The 20,773-nt window shown below is 31.7% G+C and overlaps 1 protein-coding gene across 1 annotated transcript in view; it reads left to right on the top strand.

Annotated features, from left to right (window-relative positions):
- gkt (tyrosyl-DNA phosphodiesterase glaikit) overlaps positions 1 to 20,773 on the top strand; it is an 86,960-nt gene that overhangs the window by 36,614 nt on the left and 29,573 nt on the right. The window contains exons 4-7 of the mRNA XM_076503773.1: positions 11,121 to 11,176; positions 15,079 to 15,175; positions 15,493 to 15,527; positions 16,217 to 16,309. Of these exons, the coding sequence (XP_076359888.1) occupies positions 11,121 to 11,176; positions 15,079 to 15,175; positions 15,493 to 15,527; positions 16,217 to 16,309 (281 nt within the window). The remainder of the gene's footprint in view (positions 1 to 11,120; positions 11,177 to 15,078; positions 15,176 to 15,492; positions 15,528 to 16,216; positions 16,310 to 20,773) is intronic.

Raw genomic sequence — 20,773 nt, 5'->3', positions numbered from 1 at the left:
ACTTCAGCTGTAAAATTGGTGATCGAGACCAGGAATGAGCGCCTTACATTTGTTGTACGACATGTGCTGTCTCTCTGAGAACTTGGCTGAAAGACAATGCCATTTGCTGTCCCGATGATATGGCGAGAACAGAAAGACCATGTGATGGACCATTACTTCTGTTTGACTAATGTGTCTGGTTTCTCTGCCAAAAACAAGAAGTCAATTGAATATCCTAATCTGCCTTCAGCAATGAGACCCGTGCCACATGACGACAATCTCCCAATTCCAAAACCACCAGAGGAATGGACCTTAGATGAACCAGATGAAGAAACTGCAATGCAGGGAACTGGCAATGACATTGATCCAGATCTTGAACCATGCTCTTCAGGTGATCAACATCTCATAACACAGCCAGAATTAAATGATGTGGTCAGAGATTGGGGTCTGTCAAAAGCAAAAGCCAAATTGCTGGGTTCAAGACTGCAGGAATGGTGTTTGCTGTCACCAGGTACGAAAATTTCTGTTTTTCGAAGATGCCTAGATGATATAACCAAATTCTTTGCACAAGTTGACAGTCTCTGTTTCTGTGTTGACATCAAAGGATTGTTCTCTGCTTTCAGTTGTGACCATGACCTGCATGAGTGGCATCTATTTATTGATTCATCAGTGTTAAGCCTCAAAGCTGTTCTGTTACACAATGACAACGTTCACCCTTCAGTACCTTTTGGCTATGCAGCACACATGAAAGAAACCTACGAGAACATGGAAATGTTGCTGAAGTACATCAAGAACAGCAAGTACAACTGGAATATCTATGGAGATCTGAAAGCCATTGCTCTGTTACTGGGACAGCAGCTTGGCTATACAAAGTACTGTTGTTTCATCTGTGAACGAGAAAGTTGTGCCAAAGAGTCACATTATTCTAGACAGAGCTGGCCACTCTGTAAAAAGTTAGTTCCAGGACAAAAAAATGTGGCACATAAACCACTTGTCGACCTGGCAAAGATTTATTTGCCTCCTCTTCACATAAAATTGGGACTTATGAAGAATTTCGTGAAAGCAATGAACAAAGAAGGCAAAGGTTTTTGTTATTTAAGACAGATGTTCCCAAGAATAACTGAGGTCAAAATCAAAGAGAGCATTTTTGTTGGCTCAGATCAGATATGTTATGAGTGAAAAGTGGTTCGAAGATCTGTTAGTTGGGCTGGAAAAGATTGCCCGGAAAGCCTTCAAAGATGTTGTTGACAATTTTCTTGACAATTACAGAGCCCCACATTACATTCAGCTGGTAGACAAACTTCTCAAAGGATACAAAACAATGAAGTGCAACATGTCACTCAAGATTCCTTTCCTCCACTCACACTTGGACTTCTTCCCCACAAATCTCGGTGATGTCTGTGATGAACACAGTGAAAGGTTTCACCAGGACATTGCTACAATGGAAAAATAATATCAGGGCAACTGGAATCTATCAATGCTTGCTACTGTTGGTCATCGCAACGTGATGCACCGGGCAATGAATACAAACGAAAATCAGGAGCAAAACGCTTTTAATTATGTTGAAATTAATAGCATACTAGAAACATAAATGCAATTACATACGTTATTGCTGGTAAACAGTTAACTATCTATTTCTCAGAGTTCCTGATGTGATGAAGCAAAACAGAAACTATACCCACCATATACTTGTCACAATCAGCAAAAACTTTTCAAGAAGCAAAACTTTAAAAAAAAATTGTTGTGCAGTGATATAAGAGTCAAATGAATGTGTAACCTTATTCATCCTGATTTTCTTTGTGAAATCATCATCTTTTAGTCTCAAACCTGTGTTGTGGTCTTTTATGTATTACATTATGATATATTGTCAAAAATCTGTTCATGATGGAGAAAAATGGATACTGTTTTTTTTAAATTCAGCATACAGAACTTACTGTGGAGCAGGTAAAACTTTCAAGACAATAAAATTATCCTAGACTTGTGTTATCATTATAGCAAATAAATGATTGATAAACAAAATTGTGGATATTAAAATATGCTTTTGGCCAAACTAAGGTGACTACAAAACATTTCACTTAATATAAATGTGTGTATCTTCAAGGTATGTATAAATTGTAAATCTCATCAGAACTACTAATGGCCACCCTTACTAAGTGATGTATATTTAACCATTTCTGTAATTATTAATCTGTGCATTTGAATAGAAAAGTAACTAGACACATTACTAATTTGTTAAACCATTTGTATTAAATGTGTGTCTTCTCTTCTTATTTTTTACTTTACCTTAGTTTGTGTCAAAATACTTATTTGATTATTCAAATTATAGTTTCATGTGGATAAATCGTGTTACTGCTACTTGTAAGTAGGATTTTATAGGCCTGCATTTCTATGTGAGAAGTTTACTGTTACATAAAGTTTGGATTGCCTGACAGGTATACTAAGCTATGCAATGTAAATTAATTACACTATATAATATAAATTTTGTTCTTGGATAGTATGTGTTATTTCTCAATTGCTTGTGTTGTAAACGTACAGAAAATGACCATTATTCCCTTCAAACTTTGCTTTTGTGACCTGAATAATGAAATTTAGAAATTAACCTATTTTCTATCTAAATTTTTATTTACATAAGGTCTGAATAAAACAACATATGAATCAAGATTTACATGTATTTGAACTAACGTTATATAGAAATGAACAAAAATGTTTAGAAGTGAGTAGTTTTTTGAGATTTACAACAGAAATGTCAATCACTTCCACATATCAGTCCCCATGTTTTCATTATACACTCCCAGGTCACAAAAGCAAAGTTTGAAGAGAAAAATAGGTCTTTTCCATTTACTTTAGGTATAAACAATTGGGGAAATAACACTTTCTGCCCAGGAACAAGAAAAAGTAAAAATTTTGTTTCATAGTGTTATTTATTAAATAATAAAGCAGCATTACTGTGTAGACTCACTGCTATGAAGGGACCATCTTTTTATACAAAGATAGATGTTTTAACTATATATTACAGCAAAGACACTCAATATATAATGAGTATTCTTCAAAACACTGTTTTTCATACAAATATTGTGCAAAATGACACTTGTGTTTGAGAGTATGCCCAAATTCTTCAGCTGTTCACATTCATTTCCTTTTCACACTTAGTCTGTTTGGTCACAGTTATGTAAATATTGTGCCTTCTAGTGTGTGTTTGCTCCAAAATTGTCAAAACTCTTCTAACACTTTACTCACCATGTTACTCAGTCAATTCATATGAGACAGTGATTTCACAAAGGGAAGAAGAAACAACAATGTGTATGCTGTTAACTGAGAACTAAACTTCTGATAAAAATGGGTGAATCACCAGCTGTAAAACATCAGTTGATGAGTCTGTGGGAAGGAAAACCAACACCAGAAAATCATGGCTGTATGTGTTTGAAAGGTACATATTACCAATTTCTAAATGTTTAGATCCGTAATTTATTTTTAATATGTGAAGTATATGCTGTTAAATCACATGGTATCAGATAAAAAATGGGCCAGTTGGACTTTTTTTTTTTATAAATTATTGGTACAATAAACTCTGATTCCAACTTGGACAACATATGGATTTTTGAAATTTGTAAAAAGCCATGTTGCTCTTGAAGTGAGCTTGTTATCCCAAAGCAGAATCATCAGGCATCTGACTAAACACCTTATGTGTACACCATTATCCCAAGAGTCAACAGTGCCAATAAAATGAGTTTTGATGTGTATAACTCTGTTTTACACTGATAAAATTGTTGAAGTTATTAAATCATCTCTTATTTGTGTATATTTGTTAGGTTGTTGGGAATGAGTGAATTTTTTTATATATTTTATTGATGTATTGTGTGTTATTGGCTTTTGGATTTCAGATTTTGAAACAGTACCTTTCCATTGGTGCTGCAGTTATTACCTTGTGAATCTGCTGAGAAATGCACATGCCACAAACCTCGAAAGGAACACACGTAAATGTGCTAGTGTATAACGTAATCCTCATTAAACTGAAATCTTCCATCAGTAATAGAATGATTTATCCTCCATGTGCTGTAAGTTCTTTGAACACTTGTAACAAAGATTTATTCATTTCCTCAATACTACTTTGTTCAGATGTGTTTTTCTGTGGAATTAACATAATTTTTTACTTGTTATAATTTTAAAGTTTCATTGCCACTTGTCATATAATATTATTCCATTTATTTTTTCATAATGAGAAAGAAAGGTATCAAATTTTAAACATTTCAGTTAGTATTATTTAAATTACCTTAAACTTTATACTCTTTTAATCAAACTTAGTTTTGGAACACATATTCTAGAGTGTATATTAAAGCTTCCTTGACAGTACTACTTCCTGTTTTACCTAGTATAGGATTTAATTATGTTTATTTTCATTTCTTTATTACATTAATGACCTAGCCCTGTGTACCTTAAACGTGTTAGACAAACTTTCACACACATATAAGAAAGAAACCATAAGAACATTTAGTGAATCAGCTTGATTCTGATTCTGATATTTTCCTGATTTGGTGCTGCATCTATATGTACAATTTTTCTCACCACTAGCCTTGAAATTCTAACATAAGATCATTCATTTCTGGATAATATTGCTGTGCTATTGTATGAGGGAGTATGCAGTAACCCTCCACTAAAAATAATGTGACCCATCCTCTGAGCATAGTTGGCTTCATTTGTACTGATTATTCAATTGTCAATTTTTGATTGCACCTATACCAAAAGATGCATCTTTTTCTCACTTGTAAACTGTTCAGATTGAGGGTTTTTTGGTTTTTTTTGTGGAAGTGTGTATAAACATGTGGATGTGTATTTCCATGGAATCCAGCCAACACAATCTACTACAAGAAAAACAAGAAAGCAGCAAGGTACATTGACAACCCCATGTCTTTTTGGCACACATTATTTTCATCATCTATTGATTTATTCTTCATTGGACTATGAGCTGACTTCTATCACCATTCTTCATTCACCTTACCAGCTCTGTATAGGTGAGTTTTTTTTTATCTTGCCTTTAAATGGTCCTTTTATATCTTATACTTTACAGGATCCCACTGTGTGACAGTTGGTGCCTGCAAGGGTATACTAAAGTGCACTATGTAGAGCATTTCAAACTCGATGTGGCACAGATAAGGTGGAGGTATCCTAGTAGAATATAACTAAACAAGGCCTGATCTAGACTGTATTCATCCATAAACTCATGAGTAAAGCTATTTCAGGATAGCTGATCACCACTCCAGTCCCAGTTGAATAAACTGGGTTATCCTACTTTTAATTATAATGTTTTTGTGTCACACATTATGCTGCCTTATGTTATTGTGCTCATCTGGGCTTCCCAGTGGATTTCTACCCTCATTTTCTTTCTTCTACTGGAATATGGTAGCCCTTGCTAATTAACAGTTATTAGCCATTTGACTATGGAGGGTTTTTTTCCTAAGTGTGACAAATTATGCTCAGTAGAGAATAGAGTGGTAATGCTCTGTTGGTGAAGATGGTGCAGAATCACCCATTGTGGAATGGACAATAAATTTCAATGTGAGTTTGGACAGGAGATGAATCATTATGTATAGTTCACTTTTGTAGGTGGCTTTCCTACATCATAGTACTGAGTGGATGTTGGTTCCCAGACAGTGTGATGTTTGATAGACACAGGACCAGCCACCATAAGCCCTAAGTCAGGAGGTTGGTAAGGGCCCTCTTCCTACTGCAGACTGGGTGAAAAATACCTGATGCTACCTGGTTGTGGATTGGATTGTCCCACCATGTATGCTTTTCTCCATCTTATTGTTGTAGTTTCTTAGTTGATCTGCTGTTATATGAGCACTTCTTAATTGGCAGAGCATAGGTTACTTTCCCTGCTGTTTACTAGTGTTGGGGTAAATATGCTAAGTATCCTCTCTTTAAGACAGACTGGGTGAAAAGTACTTGATGCTCCCTGTTTTGTACTGGAATTGATTCACCATGCATTGTGTGACATACCTTAGTCAGCATGCACCATTTTATATGTGTGTGTCCTATGATCAGATTCTAGACTATGCTTTTTTTCTGCTAGAAGGGACACATTTTCAGTAAAGGCATGTGTGCCTCAATCCACATGAGGTACAGGCTCCCATGGGTGTGCTTCTACACTTTTACATGTTGTAAAGTGTCGCACTCTGTGGGTTTCCTTCAAGTACTTTCCAAAGAGGTTTCATCCATGTAACTTTTGCACTGTTCCTTCCATCATTTCATTGTGGGATTCTAGCTATTATATGTAAAGAGGTAAGGTGTTGTGTCAGAAATTAAAATTTTCAAAACCAATACATACCTCTGCTCACACTTCCCACCCATCCTCCCCACTTCAAGTGTGCCTTTTATTGCTTAATCTCAAAGTAATAATTGAACAATTTGCACAGAGAAAGCCCATTGAACTGAGAGGGTAGTGTCTGTTATAAATCTGTCTCGAATCATTTTGATCATTTGTATTTGTGTAGGGATGCACCTTACACTAGGAGACTTGTATGTATGATTTGTAAGCATTATTAAATATTTTAATACACACTACATGTTTTGACAGGTCGTTGGGCTATATTCTTTGGGTATGGTCTAAATCCAAGTTTACTGGTTTATCTACAGAAACAAAGTTACAATGGACTATAGGCAACAGGGTGTTATGATGTGAAAGCAATAAACTGTGATATGTTTTTCAGAAACGTACTCACCTCTCTAAAGAACCTTCCATCTTTCCTTCTCAGTTCTTGTATGTTTCTGTTATGTAATCAAGAATAATTTTTTCTGTTATTGTTCATGGGGGTTGTGGCACTCTCCTGTGTTTAGGTAGTTAGGGTGCTCAACTCATAATCTGAGGGTCATGGGTTCGAATCCACTACATACCAAATATGCTCACCCTTTCAGCCATAGGAGTGTTATAATGTGAGTGTCAATCCTACTGTTCATTGGTAAAAGAGTAGCCCAAAAGTGGTGGATGATAATTACTAGCTACCTTTCCTCTAGTCTTACACTGCTAAATTAGGGATGGCTAGCACAGATAACCCTCATGTAGTTTTGTGCAAAATTAAAAGAAACAAAACACACTCTTCTATGACTACAGGGCTGTAGTATAATGATGACTATATTAATATAATGGCATAGTGTGTTTATGTGTGTGTCAGGGTAGTAGTTCTACTCTAAGCTGGTGACATGCAAAAAAATCTTCTAGCAAATATGCAAAGTAATGTGTGTTTGCTCTATGTAGAGGTTAGTATCTATCTGAAATACATTTTCAGGTAAATAAAGCTGAAATTCATTCCTTTCTGCATATTATAGATGTGAGATTACTTTACATTTTACAGTTTTAGTCAGTTAAATCGATAGTCTTGTTAGAGAATGTTTTTAAAATTTGTTAAAATATAATTTTTGGGAGCTTCAAGAAACCATATTTTATTACAGTTACCTTTTATAAAAGTGTGGTTGTTAAATTCCAGGATTTCTGCATGTAGTTAGAAGTTATTAGTAGCTTTTTTTTCTTTTATACAATGAGTAACCAATTTCTGTGTAGATCTTCTAGGCTGTTCTTTTAGGTTACAGCAAAGCTGAGGCCTTTCTTCATAAGTTGTTTTCTGTCATTGAATGGCCATTCAGATCTATTGACACTATGTTCAGCTGATGCTTTAGTGTTCAAGCTGCTGTAACTTCTTTAGTTGGAGATTTTTTGCATATGTCTATCAAATTGTTTTCTTAACACTGAATTGTTATGATTGATAGTGCATTGCATATTATCATATTTATTTGGGTTCAAGTGACAGGGTTGCTGGTGGCATAATATTTTTGTGTAAGTCTTGAACAAAATTGCTTTTGTGAGTTTTTCTGCAGTTTGAATAATACCTGAAAGTTGGTTTAAGTTTGGATAACTTTCACAAGTTTTTAACAATTAACTGTTTTAAGCATCACTATCTGAGGAAGGAAATATTGTTTCCCCTTTTGGCAATTTATAAATTTACGTTATAAAGCTCAAAAGTACTTGCCTTGCACAATTCGTTTATAGTGGTGGTTTGATGGACATATTGTACTAAACATGTTTAAATGAATTCCATCTGCCTTTCCAGGATACTGTGGAAAATTCTTCATAACAAAATTGCCAAATAAACATAAAATCAACAACCAGTGTAAATTTAAAACCTGAACCTATTTATTGTTACACAGTTAGTAGAAATTACAGGGAAAAGTCTTTAACACTTTACTATACAAAATGTCAGGACGGAATTCAAAATCACATTTTGATATCTCAAGTTTTATCCTATCTGCCTCATCAGGTGTTTATAAGTTTATTTCTATTGAAATGCTTCATGTTTGTTCTCATGTTGGCTATTTAAATTTAAAAGATGTTGAAAGTTACATCTGACGAGGCCTGTGGTCAAAACATGTTTGCAGAATATCTGAAAACTCAAAAGAATTAGTTAGAATTGTAGCAAAGAAAGGTAACTTTGATAAACTTTTTGGTTAGATGAAATGTTTACAGCTTATAGTTATTTGTAACAGATTCATTTATTTTGCAATGATTTTATTTATTTCTTTGTTTATTCAGATTCATTTGCTTTTCCTGCATTTGTTGGTATTCATGTTATTTGATATTTTAATTATTTTGCTTTTCAAACACAAATTTCAATTATGCAATGAGCAGTGTTGTTATTAATCCCTAAGTTATGTTGGGAAGTAAAGAATTCCTATCACATGTTAAGTTGCCTCATGAATTGTTTTTAAAAAGAACAAATATTTGACATAGATGTGTTAGATAATGTAACAATTATTTGTGATTCCTCCAATTTGAATATCTTTATTGAAATATATAAAAAAATTGGAAGTTTAAAAAACCTACAAAAAGAGATTGTAAAAGCTACAAACTAAGACAAGATACCGTAGACATTATCTACTTGAACTAAAATCCCTATTTTGACTCCACCAAATGTACATAACTCTAGGTAACAGCACAGAGTCAAAATGGAAGTTTGTAGTTTGAGTAAATAATGTCTACAGTATCTCATGTTTTGTTTCCTTGTAATGTCTACAGTATCTCATGTCTTGTTTCCTTGTAATGCCTACAGTATCTCATGTCTTGTTTCCTTGTAATGTCTACAGTATCTCATGTCTTGTTTCCTTGTAATGTCTACAGTATCTCATGTCTTGTTTCCTTGTAATGTCTACAGTATCTCATGTCTTGTTTCCTTGTTTTTTAATCTCTATTTGCAAATTTTTAAATATCCATTTTTTTATTTATCTTGTTTCTTGATTTTTTTTCATGTTCATCTGTGAGCTAAGGATTATTTCATGTGGTAGCTAACTTCATACATTGTTATAATAAACATAAACTGTGTCACCTAGGCACTAGCTAGGTAATATGGTTTATTGTGCTTTACTGTAGCTGTTTGACTATTTAATTACATTAGTTTGAGATGTAAAATGTTAACTTGCTGTTGGAGATTGTCGTGGATAATTGTTTGAGAATATAATGAGCATTTATAATTTCTGTGTAACTAATTCTTTATATATTATGTTTAGCAGTGGGCAAATATATGCCTAAATTAAAATAACGTCCACTAAACATACATGAAATAAAAGCTATACATCTAAAACATCACTTAAAATAAACCTTCAGGTCTTTTTAAGGCAGTTATTCTACAAATGTATGCAATAAAATTTAATATTATCTTTATATATTTTTTTCTTTACGTCACTTAGAGGTTGGCCCTCTGAAGACACCACTTGTACAATGTACAAAGCACTACAAATCTACATTTAATAGTCATCTGATGTTCACATATTATTGGCTGTTAATTCTTGTTTTACCATTTAAGTTTTTTGAAGGAACACGAGATATTTGTAATAAAACTAACTTCAAGGAAAAATTATAATGCTGTTTACACTAGAATTATGAGGCTTTTTTTGATGTTTTTTTTATCTTGTACAAAATACAGAAAAAACAAATTGACTTTGCAGTACCTTATTTAGTATTTTACAAAAGGTTTGAGTGCAGTATACCAAGTCAGTTTTGTTATTGGCTAGTAAGAGAATAATAATAATCAGAAACAATCTGTTTGGAACAGGTTTTCTTTTTCTTGCAAGTCTAACATGCTTACTTTTGTTTACATTTTTGTGTGTACAATCTTAGCAGTCAATAGTAAAAAGTGTTGTTTACACTGAATATTTACTGTTTAAGGTAATTTTTGTCCAAACATTCTATTTAGGGTTTTGTTTAATTTCTTGTGATCCATATTATGAACCACTGTTATGGTTCACAATTAATTTTTTCCAAAACAAACTTTAAATGCAAAACAGTCTAAAATTTCTGAGAGAATATATTGTAAAGGAAAGAATGTTTGTGCTATGGTGTTGGCTTCAATTACTGTAGTTTGAATAATAACTAACTGTGAAATGAGATAAAATTAGTCACTTAGTGGACCTTTTAATACATTAATAAATTCCTGGACTTCTAGAAATATGTTCTTGGTAGAAAGTAAATTTCATGAGTCTGTGATATCAGCACCTGAAATTTTATAAAGAAATAACCTTAGATTTTGTTCAAGTAGTTGTCAGAACATCACATGTTACTCATATATATTTTAGAGATTTGATTAACCAAGTTTTACATAATTATGTAATGTCAGAAGCATAAAGAATTCAAGTCATATGACTTAAAATATCCTTTTCATGCATACTAGCTCAAGAATCCCTGAAACATGTATATTAGAAAGAGGTATAACCAGTCTTTTATCATTTCTGCTCATAATGAGCTTTTACAAGATGATATTATTTGTGAAACTTGTGTATATCTTTCATGCAAATATAATAGACTATTAAGTTTCCAAGAGGCAGTCAACTTTTCATTAACTAAGCAGGTTGTTTTCCAGGAAGGCTTTTAGAAGGAAAAGTAAAATGTTTAGCAGAAAAAGTTTATTTTGTAGACAGAATTAACTTTTTCATTTTCTCTCTTATTTTTGTTAAAAGTAAAATAATTTCAAAATTATGCTGAATATATTGCCTTAGAACAATGAAGTGAAGTGAATACATTTGTTAGTAAATATAAGATTGGTTAATTTGCATTCTTCAAAATGTCATTGAAAAGTTAATTTTTTAACATTTTTTTGCAGTTTAACTATATGACAGAAATTCCATGGCTAATGAAACAATATCCAGCAGAATACAGGTAAGTATATGCAACAGCTGAAAAACATTGGTCTTATGGTTATAGAAGTATATTATTGTGCATGGAATGTTTGTGTTACAGTTGTTTACTGTAATTATTTTTATTTCTTTTGTTATCATAAATTTTAAAACCACTAATGATAGAAGTATTTTCTGCACTGTTAAATCTAATTCTAATTACAACTAACTGTGGAAAGACTTGCATCTTAAACCATGCTTGGAAACTATTGCTTAATGATTGTGCTATTGGCTTAATTCATCCAATTGCATTTTATACATAGGTTTCTGTACTGATGAAATTACTTCTGAAGCGAGTTGTGAACTCATTGTAAGTCAATAAAAGTGAATATTGGAAGTGCAGTTTAAAACTGTAATTGATTTTTGCTTATACCATTGAGAACTGTTGTTAAGTAGAATGTACATTAACCTAATATGAAAATTTTCAGTTGCCATTAAAGTACAGTCTTCATTTTTTGGACTTTAGTCTGCTGTAAGAAAGACTACTTAGTGAAATGAGTAACTCAATATGTGTGGTGGGTGTTGTTGAGTATTTCCTATTTCTCTTGTCCAACACTTCAGAATTTAGGAATAAATACATGTATCTTTGTGAATAATCCTAAAACAAACACTTTTCAACACTTAAAAGAACTTGTAAGTGGAATACAAATAGAATGTCATTGTGTGTCATTTTAAGTGCCTTTGTCAAAGTGTAATTTGTCTTCTTTACAGTGAACATTTAATAGATTGTGTATGTTATCCCAAGTTGTGTTTTCTTGAATGCCAGAAACTAACAAAGAATTGTAAATCACAGCTTGATATGCAGTATCATTTCAAATCTATTTTGTCTTCCAGAAGTTAGTGCCTAAGAAGTCTTTCATTTAATACCAGCTATTTTCTGCTCACTTACATGAATTTTGATTTAAAACTAAAATGTGTGGTAAAAGTCATGTCAGTTGACATTTGTTGAGTTTTTTTCACAACCCTCTTTATTGTCCTTTTTGGAATAAAAGGTGGAAGCTTTCCAGACAACCCTTAAGATATGTTGTTGTTTTCATTCTTATTGGAGCAGTGATAAGTTTACAGACTCATGATACACAACAGATATCCCAGTTTGGGTTAACTCTAAAACAACCACTATTTCTTTTGTGACAGACATGCAGGACACTTAGGAACACAAATTATTGATCACAACGATACCACTTTTTAACATCTTATATTGTAGAATGTCAACATAACTTATAAAAGAAGATTGTGAGAAATGCCAGCTAATGATACAGTTTCTAGGAAGTTTTATTTGAATGTCACACAAAACATGAAAATCCAGGAAAATTCTTAAGCTGTGAAAATTCTGAAAAAAATTGTATTATTTCTATTGGAATGTTTTGGAAAATCCCTTGACAAACCTAACCTCATTTCTCTCATGTCACTCATTTTATTGACAACAAGTCATACAGTTGCTTTTATCTTTGTTTCTGAAGAAATGATATTTGGAAAATGTGACTCATAAAATGATTTGAGGGTCTAAGGCAGGGTTCCCAACCTTTTGGCACTCGCGACATGAAAATGTAATTGATGAAATAAAATTAATGTTATCCTGACTTCTAACAAGGCTTCGCGACTCCCCTGCCAAGGCTTTTGATTCCCCAGGGGGTCGCGAACCCACCGGTTGGGAACCCCTGGTCTAAGGTGTGGTTTTGGTTGCCAACAGACATGCCCATTCTTTCAGCCTTTGGGTTTTATATTTGGTTTTAAGTAATTTCAGAGCTAGTAAGACAAACTGTTACTGTCCACTGCTAACCAGAAGGAAGTGAAACAGCCAACAGGACTCATTTCTATCTACTAAGCTACTTTAATGCTTAATAAAGTATAACTAATGTGTTTATACATTGGGTTGTGCTTCTAATTTATAAATGTGTAATTGTATTCTTAATAAAGTTTAGTGGTTAGCTGTATTAATTGATATAATCAATCAACAATGAGCATTAATAGATCAATTAATGTCACATAAAATAATTTATTAATTGAAATTATAAATAAATTGATTGTCACAAATATTATTTGTTAATTGAAATTAGTGTTTCAGGTTATTAATATTTTAAATTATTCCATATATAAAAATAATAAGAAATCATAATGAAAATGTTTTGATTACTTTCATAGCTGGAATAATTTAATATATTAATAATCTGAAACACTAATTTCAATTAACAAATAATTTTTGTGACAATCAATTCATGGGGTAATGGTCAGAAATAATCAATTACTCAAAATTAATTTTTCAACTAATGCTATTTGTCATTATTCAAATTGTCCTAACATTATTTGAGAATGATCAGTGAGTTTAAGGAGCCCAATAATTCATTTATTAGGAGTATACAGTAATTGTTCAGCTATGCTTCTTAATATTGAGTAATATGTAAAGATTACTGCTTTCTCATAGTGTTATGTTGTAATATATTCTTTAGTGTTAAGTAAACTGTAAATTTGTTGTGCATGCTTTATATTTGTATAATACCACACTTATTACTCTCCCAAGTTCATATTTATATTTGTATAATACCACACTTATTACCCTCTCCCAAGTTCATATTTATATTTGTATAATACCACACTTAGTACTCTCCCAAGTTCATATTTATATTTGTATAATACCACACTTATTACTCTCCCAAGTTCATATTTATATTTGTATAATACCACACTTATTACTCTCCCAAGTTCATATTTCCATGTATATTGTGACAAGCATTGGTGCATCTCAAATCATATCACAGCAAACATTTGTGAAGCTTTATTTTCAATCTGCTCACTATACTGGTAAACTATGAATATATGATTTAAAGGAACAGTAACAAAATCAGTAAATTAATATTGCATTTAAATTTGTAAATATCAGTCATTTTATGAATGTACAAAACAAAAATATATAATAACTAAAATTATATGTATTAGATATGACTGATATAGGTATTAAAAACAAGTAAAAACTTTACAGCCTTCTGTTTTTTCTGCTGGTATGGCATTTATATTTCATATGGTTTTAAGGAGCTAGTCTGTTTTTTATTATAGCTTTCAGAACACAGATATCAAATTGAGACACAATGAAAATTATTATGAATGAGATGTAACAGAAATGTCTAGAATATAAACCTCATATCAATGTACATCTAATGTGCTAGCATTCTTGAACTGAATGTTTTGGGTTGTAAACCTAATAGTCTTGTGAAATATGGTTTATATCTGTTCTTACATGAAACGTTCTGGATTGTAACCTAAAATAACATGGAAAGCCTATGGTCTGTTATTTTCTGAATATTAAAGCCTAGAGTCTAGAGTATAGTAACAACCAACACTTTCAATGTTGTTTTGTTAAATACTCTGGACTACATGCTAACCTCCATGAAAAGGTAACTTAAACTGCCATCATGAGAAGGTGAGATAGGTTATATGTACTGAAAGGAGTGAACAAACATCAGTGGTGCATTACCATAATCCAAAGGACAAAAGCTATACAGAAAAACCTGCAAAAAGTTAGGACTACCTTGAAGTTCTCACTTTAAAATTACATTTCAGTTATCATAGTGTGTTTCTAACTGCAGTTTGTGACATTTAATAAGAAGCATTTGCCAACAACTTGAAATTATTTGATTCATTTAATCTAATGTTTTAAATTATATTTCTCTCCTCTCTCTGTATTGATCATACAGAAACTAGCAAATTGACAATAAGGCTTATTTTCATGTTGGTATCATTAATTTTCTTTGTCAGTTTTAGCAGTCTATCTTGATATTATCCAGTAAACCATAATAGATGCAGTATTTGGACCTATTTTATTGTAGATTATTATGAATTGCTATGAAGCAAATGAATACCCAAGTGAATTAGTTTTTTAACACCTTCCAGATCATGTCCCTTGTTGATCGTTCATGGAGAACAAAGAGCAAGCAAGAAAGAACTTGAAAAGGCAGCATTGGTTTTTCCAAATATCACATTGTGTAATGTATGTAAGGTTAAGACTTATAGTTCAGATGTATACAGTATGCAAGTGAATCTATTAACTTAATTTTTTCTTAAAGATACAAAATATTTAAAATGCTATATGAAATAAAAAATACTGAAGCATTGGCTAATATGCAATGTAACTTGATATTTTCAATAAGTATTTTCATGTGAAGTGTTAAGATGACTAGTGGGTATTTTGATAACAGCAGTTCATATAACATTCACAAGAAATTAATGTTCGAAAACAGAATTATTTGGTTTTACTTTAGTTATACACTAATATATTTTTTCTAATAAATATTTACTTTGTTTCAGGCAAAACTTGAGATTGCTTATGGAACTCATCATACGTAAGTGAGAATATTGTTGACTTTAGTATAATATTAAGTCTCATATCTTCAAAAGTTGATGGTTTTATCTTTGTTAATTTTGATGATTATATTATTAATATAGTGACATACAAGTTTCCAGAATTTCATGTCTTTGTTGTTGATAATACAAATTTAATTTGTTTAAAAGTTAAATGTTCTTCTCTAATAATTTCATTTCTAAATAAAGTATTCTATTTATTACTAAAGTTTTCCTTGAAAGTTTCATACTTTTGAGAAGAACTCAAAATTCAGTTTTCAGATATTTTAACTATGATCTTATAATTTCTGTGTATGTATTTTTTAAGATTAATTCCTTTGAAACATATGATTTGTTTTTCACTTATTAACACAACTGCAGTTGTAATAAATTTAATGTGAACATTTTTGCTCTGAATTATTCTGGATATGTCAGGATGTGAATAATATAAAAATTGGTAATGTGTTATGGATTAAGTACTGAAAGATGTTTAATTTTTATTTTAGCTGAACACTACTGTTGGTTCTTATTATGTTTTCATTGTGTCATGTGACTTAATTCTTACATTAGTTGGCATCTAACATTGAGGTAATTTTATCTGACATTTAGGTATCTTTATAAAATTAGTGTTAATCATTTTCATATTAAAAACCTTGATAATTTTTATATCATTTGATTGTGTTTGTTTTAGAAAGATGATGCTGTTGCTCTATGAATCTGGATTGAGAATTGTAATTCACACAGCTAACTTGATTGAAAATGACTGGTTTCAAAAGACACAGGGGTCAGTTTCTATTATATGTTTGTAAAAAGAAACCTTTTAAATGAAAGTTGTGTTTCTTTTTGTTTTGTAGATCTTGGAACAGTTTATAGGTATGTCTCATAAATTACATTTCTTTTTGTTAATATAAAGTTTTGCATTGAAGAGCTCAACTCTGTAAACTACAGTCTAAACATCTTTGAATGTCTTGGACAGTTGAAATATTTAAGTTATAATAGTTATGCTCAGAGCTGGCCAATTAGTGGATTTTCATAAGTGATTCATCATCATGTTCATTAATTCGTAGTTTTTACATCAGACTTGAATGGTTGAAATACTCAAAAATAGGAGAAACTGGAAAAAACAATAGATTGAGCTTAACACCTTGAATTAATCTAAAATGATTATTGAAAATCATAACAATATTTCGATTTCTTGAATGTTTGGAATAATTGGAAACACTAATAGTTTAATAGTTGATCTTTTTGTTACATCCTTCACTTTAATTGTAATTTTGATTTGTTGATTGGTTACTTTATGTGTTGCTAACTGGTGTTATCAGTTGTTATTTGTAATTGAATTAATAACCCAACTACAGCATTACCTATATAGCAGTTTAAAGGATTACTGAAATTAGAAGTTTGGTTCTGTTTTATGTGCTTTGGAGCACCAGGTGGTAATTAAGAAGAACTAATGACAACTTTCTTATCGTGATGCTAGTGTGAAAACCTTTCTCACAAATGCTTTCATTAACAAAGAATGAAAATTAGAAATTCAAATATAATAGGTATCACTTCAACTCTTTTGATTTGTAACTTTTAAATGTTACTTCTGACTTGTTGATAAATCTGTTTTGCCTGAAGACAGATTCTTGTATTTTATCTGATATTAAGACCATGTGCATTCTTGAATGATAATATTTCAAATACTTTAGCTTATAATATATCCATACAATTACAGATGGTTGAGTGCATTATAGAGAAACACTGTAATCACATCATTACAGTCCATGTCAGTATGTCTGGCTGGTTGTATTCTCTTTGATGAATGTCATCATTACAATGGCTCTGGAACCTAGTTTTAATTGCAGAAGGCTCTTTCTTATGTCTGCTATGTCAAAAGCACAACATTTTTGCATGCTTCCATAATTCATCTAGTGTATGAAAATGACAGTTCTTTGGTGCTCATTTCAACAATATGATTTTATAGAAATCCATAGGTGCTACATCTGATAATTTTACTTCACATGGAATAGTATTATAATTTATTCTAGCTGCTTGAGGTATGTAACAGTTGAATGAATATCATGGAAACAACTTGTACTTGTGTCACTTTCCCAGAATAAAATCCATCGTGGTTATATTGCCTGAGGCACTTGGATTACTTTTGCTACTAACCTTTTCATTTGAAGAGTCTCATCTGTTCTTCATCATGGCTTGAACATGAATTGTTGCAATTCTCTTTCTAGATAGTTTTGGTGCCCCAAGTTGCTCCATATACTTTTTTCTTTTCAGTGCTTTTAAGTACAAGGGAAAGTATCTAAATCTCTAATCTGAACATAACTTTTATGCTGTGAGTCTATGAATATGTTGCATATAAAAGACTGTTATTTGTCTCTTCCAAAAGTGATCATTTTTCATTGATATCACACTATCTAATATAATATTGTAACAAATCATAAGAGAACTTCTGTTTCATTAGGACATAAGTACAAGCTATCAAAAAGCTAAATAACAAACCTAACTTTTTTAAAGTTCATTTCCATAAATAATCTGGTGTTGAATGGGTTAACTGTTTGAATAACTGCATTGTTATAGATAGAAAACTCAGTATTGTTGTAAATATATAAAACAGTATTCAATTGTCTGGAAAAGTGTGTATAATATATTTTTTCAATAAGTGACTGACAAGTAAATAAATTTTTATTGTTACTAAATGTTAAACAGTGCATTTATGTTTGGTATTATTATAAGATTATTATGCCTGAAGTCTGAAGACAGGATTCTCTGTCTTTTAAATTTTTCACCACTTGACAAAATGTCTTGAGACAAAAATTTTAAAGTGATTTCTATATGTTAATATACTTATGATTGAGACATAAGCCATACACTCTGCACTTTATTCTCTCATTTAGTAGTACATATATATCAGTGACACTCACCAGTGTATCTTCTGTGGAACACATAAACATTAAATTCACCATTGAGCACAAAAATAATAAACAGTTGCCTTTTCTTAACCCTTTACGTTATTGGATTCAACATACATTTCTAAACCAAAATTTACTGAAATCATTTACACAGACCTCTACTTTCCTTAGAATTCTACCCATGAATCCAATAAAAAAATTAATATACTAAAAAACTTGTATGCACTGCTTCAATAATTTGTCTGAGTACATAGAAGAACAAATCAACTCTATAAAGCATTATTTTGTTCACACCAACAAATTCTTACTAACCACTACTAAAACATTTCCACACGACCACCCAAACAAAAACCTTCAAAACTCAACTCATGAACAAAATTGGCATTAATACACCAAACAATAATACAATGTTACACTGTAATTTACTATTTATTCCTTACACCAACTCAAAAATAATCAACACTTGAAGAAAATTTGCCATCAAAAAATTTCTGTTGCATCTTCAAAATATACACAAAGTTTAATGTAGTGGAAGTATTAAAGACAAAAGGAAGATTATTTTTGCTGTGATACCTTAATAATCAGCCTTGAGTCACTGTGCTCTCTATGCTATAATTGTCATCTTTAGACCACACAATGAAACCCAACATTCAACTTCTATGTCCCTTGTAGTTTGCCTATTAAGCCAATAAAAAACTAATAGACTAATAAATCTGATATGCATAGTTTCAGGACATTGTTCAAATGAGTACTAGATGAAGAAATGAACTCTGTAAAGCATTCTATCATTCACATCAACAAATTCCCACTAATTCTTGATGACGAGAAACACTTGAAATAAAAACGTATACCTGAATGGCTGATATGGGTATTAACACTTTTATTGATAAGCAGAGAACAATGTTTCGACCTTCCTAGGTCATCTTCAGGTTAACAAAGAGAATGTTGTTCTCTGTTTATCAGTAAAAGTGTTAATACCCATACCAGCCATTCTGAGATACAAATTCCCACTAACCATTTATTCCATTCTCGAAAGATTTCCACACAACTACTTGAACAAACAACCTCAAAATTCAGCTCACAAACAAAGTTTACGTTAATACATCAAACAACATTACACTGGTATTTAACAACGTAAAGTGTATTACTGTGAATTTTGGTTTTGAAATGTCTTTAGAGATACTTAGTAATGAACTACAAATTGCATTTAACCCTGTAAGAATAAAAAACTGATAGTAGTATTAGACTTGTGTCATTTTAGTATCCATTATAAACTCAACTTTACATATATGTTGTTATAGGCTCATACTAACTGATGCCAAGATTACAGTGCATGCTTATATACATTGCAAATATCTATGTTTGTACCATAGCCATCCTCAGTCACTGGGCTTGAACTTTCATACGTATATTTTAACCCAACATCTCTTGACACTTTGACACATTTGGAATAACATAATGCAAAAACTACATACCAACAAGAACAGATGCAAATAGTTAGACATGCATTACTTTCATACTTTTTAAATTTTGACTTAACATCTGTTCTGACACACAGCCACTTTACCCAACTGTCATTGTGCAAACTTACATTCATCAACTAATGGAGAACTTAGACAGCTCACATATTCTTTTTGTATTAGTCAGTGACCTTAGCTGCTTGCAATTCTTGGTATTAACTTTCCTATGTAGAATATCTAATGACATTAGCTACACAACTTAATTTTACCACTTCTGCTCTTATTACAGTGTTAATTAACCATTTTAGTTGAAAGTAGAATAACGTAATGTAAAAGATCATGTGAACAAACGTACAGTTCTAGAAATTAGCTATGTATATAATTGTTTGAACAAAAGTATCCTGGTTTCAAAACAGGAGACAGTGTTTTAAGTGCATGTTGTAACTGAACAAAGCAGTGACTTCAGTTCTTGTGCTTGATAACCAGTGATCTCAATTATTATCTTGGCTGATCCAGTATCTGTTATAAAATGTAATTAACATCCATGTATTATTATAGGCCCGTACTAGGTGATGCCAAGGTTGTGGTTATCCAAACCATTCACCATACTGTTGGTACTACAGGACTGCTGCTACACATCCACCTCAGGGTGTACTTGTTTCAATTGTTCAGAGCTGCTGCAAACATTTATTTCCATCAACTTGCTTACCTCTGTTGTATATAGCAACAAGACATTGGATTACATCAACTGTTTTGCAGTCATTGAACTGGCTATTATTATTCTACAAAGTTACAAAATGTTGAATAAATGGCATAATAAAGTGTGAAGGTATCAAATCAACATAATTTGTTACTGTAATTAAAAGTAAAAGATTGCTT

This window comes from Tachypleus tridentatus, chromosome 6, assembly GCF_004210375.1.
Source record: "Tachypleus tridentatus isolate NWPU-2018 chromosome 6, ASM421037v1, whole genome shotgun sequence".
Lineage (NCBI taxonomy): Eukaryota > Metazoa > Arthropoda > Merostomata > Xiphosura > Limulidae > Tachypleus > Tachypleus tridentatus.
This window is presented reverse-complemented; position numbering and strand designations above follow the sequence as displayed.